The sequence below is a fragment of the Pipra filicauda genome, unplaced genomic scaffold (assembly GCF_003945595.2).
Source record: "Pipra filicauda isolate LSUMZ 115617 unplaced genomic scaffold, ASM394559v2 scaffold906_size54733_pilon, whole genome shotgun sequence".
In the NCBI taxonomy this organism is placed as follows: domain Eukaryota; kingdom Metazoa; phylum Chordata; class Aves; order Passeriformes; family Pipridae; genus Pipra; species Pipra filicauda.
Genome location: NW_024105094.1, coordinates 50,160 through 54,733, shown reverse-complemented (window position 1 = coordinate 54,733; position 4,574 = coordinate 50,160). Strand labels below are relative to the sequence as shown.

The 4,574-nt window shown below is 52.4% G+C and overlaps 1 protein-coding gene across 1 annotated transcript; it reads right to left on the bottom strand.

Annotated features, from left to right (window-relative positions):
• Positions 1 to 5: 5 nt before the first annotated feature.
• On the bottom strand, positions 6 to 1,454 carry LOC120325266 (protocadherin gamma-B5-like; the record flags this gene model as incomplete). Its single annotated transcript, XM_039391098.1, has 1 exon — positions 6 to 1,454. A coding segment is annotated over exon 1 (1,449 nt), but the record flags the coding sequence as incomplete, so codon positions are not given.
• Between the last annotated feature and the right edge of the window lie 3,120 nt (positions 1,455 to 4,574).

The window sequence follows — 4,574 nt, the reverse complement described above, 5'->3', positions numbered from 1 at the left end:
GCGCCCGCGTCCAAGTCCCGAGCCACAACGCGCAACACCAGCGCGCCCACCGCGTTGTTCTCCCGCACGTACGCGCTGTACGACGCCTCCTCGAACACCGGCGCGTTGTCGTTCACGTCCGACACCTCCAGCAACAGCTCCGCGCTGCTCCACATAGCCGGGCTGCCCCGGTCCCGGGCCACCACCGTCACGCGGTGCTCGGACGCCTGCTCGCGGTCCAGCGCGCTCGCCGTCACCACTTTGTAAGAGCCGCCCGACGACGCCACGATCGACAGCGGCGCCTCTCCCGACAGCTCGCACGACACCTCACCGTTCTCCCCGGAGTCCCGGTCCCGCACTTTCAGCAGGGCAACCACGGTGCCCACTGGCGCGTCCTCGGGCACTGGGCTCGACAGTGACAAAACGGTGATCTCTGGCGCATTGTCGTTCTCGTCTGTGATGTCTATCTGAACTTCGCAGTGATCAGTGAACCCTCCGCCGTCCGTCGCCTCCAGGCTGAAGCTGTACTTACTCTTCTCCTCGAAGTCGAGGGGACCCACTGTCCTGATCTCGCCGCTCTCGCTGTCGACAGAGAATAAAGCGCTGACGGAGTCCGGGACGTCGCCGAAGGAATAGAAGACCCGCCCATTGGACCCCGCGTCCGCATCCGTGGCCCGCACCTGCAGCACCAGTGACCCTGCCGGCAGATTCTCCGCCACTCGAGCCTCGTACACTGTTTTGCTGAACACGGGTGGGTTGTCGTTGGCATCAGACACGTTGACACGAATCTGGACAGTCCCAGACCTTGCTGGGTCCCCGCCATCCACTGCGGTCAGCACCAACTCAAAGGAGCTCTGCTTCTCCCGGTCCAACGCTCGCTCCAGCACTAATTCCGGCTGCTTCTTTCCGGCTTGCCTCTCCTTCATGGCCAGACTGAAGGACGGGTTGCTGGTGAGCTCGTAAGTCAGCAGCGAATTGCTGCCCACATCTGCATCTCGTGCCATCTCCAGGGGAAAACGAGTCCCGGGAGCAATCCATTCACCGATCTCGAGTTCCAAAACAGCCTTTCTGAAGGACGGGGAGTTGTCGTTCACGTCCTGGATGTCCACCTGGACGTGGAAAACATTAAGTGGGTTGTGCAGCAGCGCCTCGAAGCTGACCGAGCAGGACGCCGACTCGCCGCACAGCTCCTCCCGGTCCAGCCTCTCGCTCACGTACAGGTTCCCGTTCCCCTCGCTCACCGTGAAGTATTGCTTGTCCGCGCTGAGCCGCAGCTTGCGCGCCGGCAGCTCGTCGGCGCTGAGCCCCAGGTCCCGGGCCAGCGGCCCCACCAGCGAGCCTCTGGGCAGCTCCTCGGCCATGGAGTAGCGGAGCCGCTCCGCCGCCGCCCGCCAGCACAGCCACAGCAGCACAGCGCCCAGCACCGCCGCTCGCCCGCCGCCCGGCCCGCCGCTCGGCCTCCGCCCGCCCGACATCGCCCACAGCGCTCGCTCGCCGAGCTCGCCAGGCTCCTGCCGCCGCCCCGCCCCCCTCGCAGCCGCTCGGCGCAGCCACAGCAGCGCCCGACAAAGCAAACCCGGACCGCCGCCGCCTCCCACTCGCACGCCTCTGCTGCCCGCGCCGCCTCTCGCCTCTGCTGCCCGTGCCGCTGCCGCTCTGGCCCGCACTGCCCGCCCGAGCCAGCAGCCTGCGGGGACAGCACGCACAGGCGGCGGCGGCGGCGGCTCCAGCAACGCTCGCCGGCGGCCCAACAGCGGCACCCGGAGGCGCCGACACAACACTGCAGCCGCCTCACGCCCGCGCTCGGCGGGGAACAACTTTGGCCCGGGATGGGGCTGCAACGGCCCTGGGGTCTCCAAAAGAATTTGCAACTGAGATTCTCTGTTGAATGCTTTTAGGTCACCTCCTTGAGTTATACTGAATAGTCACAAGCAAAGATTCGTGGCACAGCAATACTTAAGGGAATTCAACTGCTCTTAATGAAATCATTGTACAACTATAAGATCAAGAAACTATATTAGGTATTGTAGATTTTAAGAGGCTTTTTGCACTCCGTCAGTTATCTGGAATTCTTGCATTCCTTCCACGGGGCAAATGAACGTGAAAAATAGATCAGCAATTGTTATATCTCTGTGCTAAAATAGCAGAATAACACCCATTGTTTTGTTTCCTATTCATGAAAGGTCCTTTTGGGCCTCCATGTTTGAGAACACAAGAATAGGAAAGTGCAAAGCCATTTCTGAGTCTTTCATAGAATCAAAGAAAAGATGTTTCACACAGGAATTACAACCCATTCTACCCATCTAACATGGCTCGTTATTGCTGCATGAGTGTCACTGAATTTCAGGAAAATGAAAGCAGGATCGCAGGTTAAAGACCGCACAGGCCTTGACACCAGACCTGTAATCCAACCACTGCCGAAATAAAACCACTTGGACACGCTTTTTTTCTTGGTTCAAATCCAGTCTCTCACCTTCCTCACCATTCTGTGTCTTTGGTGGCAACAAAGGAAACTGTTTTGCAACAGGTACACAGGAGGGTCACAGAGCACCTCAAACCAGAGACACCAGCCACAGCCATTTATCTGAACAGTGAAGAAACCAAATTGCTTGGAACCACTGGTGAGGGCCTCATCTAACTGCTAGGACAAATGGAGCTTGACACATTTCTTCTATCCATTTCAAACTATTCCACTGTGAACTCCTCCCCTGGCTCTGTCTCTGGATAGACAGATGTCTTCCCTCTGTCATCACATAACAGGAAAGCAAATTTGGCAGACAGACACCGCTAAAAGAAAAGTTGCAGTGCCACCTTTCAGATCCCAAGGATCACAACACAGATTTTTCTGCTCAATGCACTAATTGGAACTATTGTGAAATGTTATAAAGGCTATAAAACTTTGGCAGCTTATTCAGTGATCCAGTCATCAAAGTACCACTCAAAGGCAACATCCTCCTTCTCCAGCACAGGAATTTCTTGGAAGGTGTGTGACTCTTGATGCAAAGTTTCCATCTGTGCTGACAACTGCCATTCACAGCAAACATCGTGAAATGGAAAACCAAACTGGTGAACCCACAGCCTGCTCATTGGAGGGTAAATGATGGAACACCAAAACACAAAGACACCTTCACACAATTTTCAGAAGGCCATGAAGAAACCCTGGCAATAAGCAAAGTGCTTCTCACACACAGCACCCCCAAGTCTCTCCTCAAACCCTTCACAAGTCACAGAATTATTACATATCTTCAAAATTGGCAGAGAAACTCCACAAAAAGAAACGTTCCTCAGACAGCTTCCCATTATCGTGGGTAATATTTGACTTCTGCACCTGTATATGTGACGAGCAAGAGAATTTCTTCCAGTAACATTTTAACAAAACACTTCTATTAAGAGGAAAAAAGTAAGAATTTTACATCTGCAAAAATGAAAGGAATCAACATACCCTCTTCCAGATGATGCACTAACTGTAGGCACATAATTCAGGTACTTAGTAGGCAATGAATACAGAGTTGGCTCCTCCCAAAACTCCCTTTATTATGGCACTTGCCACAGGTACCTAATTGAACCATTCCTTAAAAATAACACAATAACCTGCAAACACACAGGAGGAACTTCCCAGGGCTCTCCATACAGCTGGAGTAAGATCTGTTAGGCCAAACTTACTCGAGAAAAAGAAAATCACATCCCATGATACCACAGCTGGGCACCGAACAGGGCAAAGAGCAAACCACAACTCTTGTGACCTTCAACAGACCTTCCCACACAGGTCACAGGACTCTTCTCTCCAGCCCTGCACAACTTGCACGCTGTTCTCTGACCCGCATCATTTGTAAGAATGTCTAATCAAAACTGCAGTTGCCCAGGCCAAATATCTTTAATATCCACCGTGAGCAGGCCACCCACAGTTACCAGAAAGGGGAGTTGCATTTCTCTGCAAGGGTCAATAGCTTGTCATTTCAGATTAGCTCAACGGTAGTAGGTACACGAGAAGGGCATCTAGGTGGTAAAATGCCCACAGAACACTCACCCAGGAGCTCACACCACAGCCCACAGCCACAGCTCCTCAATGTAATTTCTTTGTAAAGTAAAAATAGGGAAAATGCCCAGAACCACGATTGTGAGGATCAATGTAATTACTAGGATAACCTGAACTACTAGGCTATCATTACATCTTTTGGACTTTTGAAATAAAACCACAGCAAACTTTTTCGTCTGCCCTGTCTCTGCACAGACAGAATTTTTCACCCTGCCCAAAAGTTATGCCACAGGAAAGCAACCTTTGCAGTCAGACACTGCAAAGGGTCTGAAAGAAAAACAGCACACACAACTTCTCCTTATCTGAGAACGATCACAGCACAGCTGCCTGTAAGAAATGTATGATTCCAAGAAAAGTAAACTACTCTCAAGTGCATAAGCCATGTACAGCTGTGATAAGGGACCACTCATCACAATATCAGCTCAAATATCATTCTACTTCAGCACATGGGGAATTTGGAAGAAACTTGGGTCTCAAAATTTAAACTGACATTTACCTGAATGCTCAATAACTGCCATTCACAGCAAATACCTTGCAACAGGAAAGCAGACTGATGAAC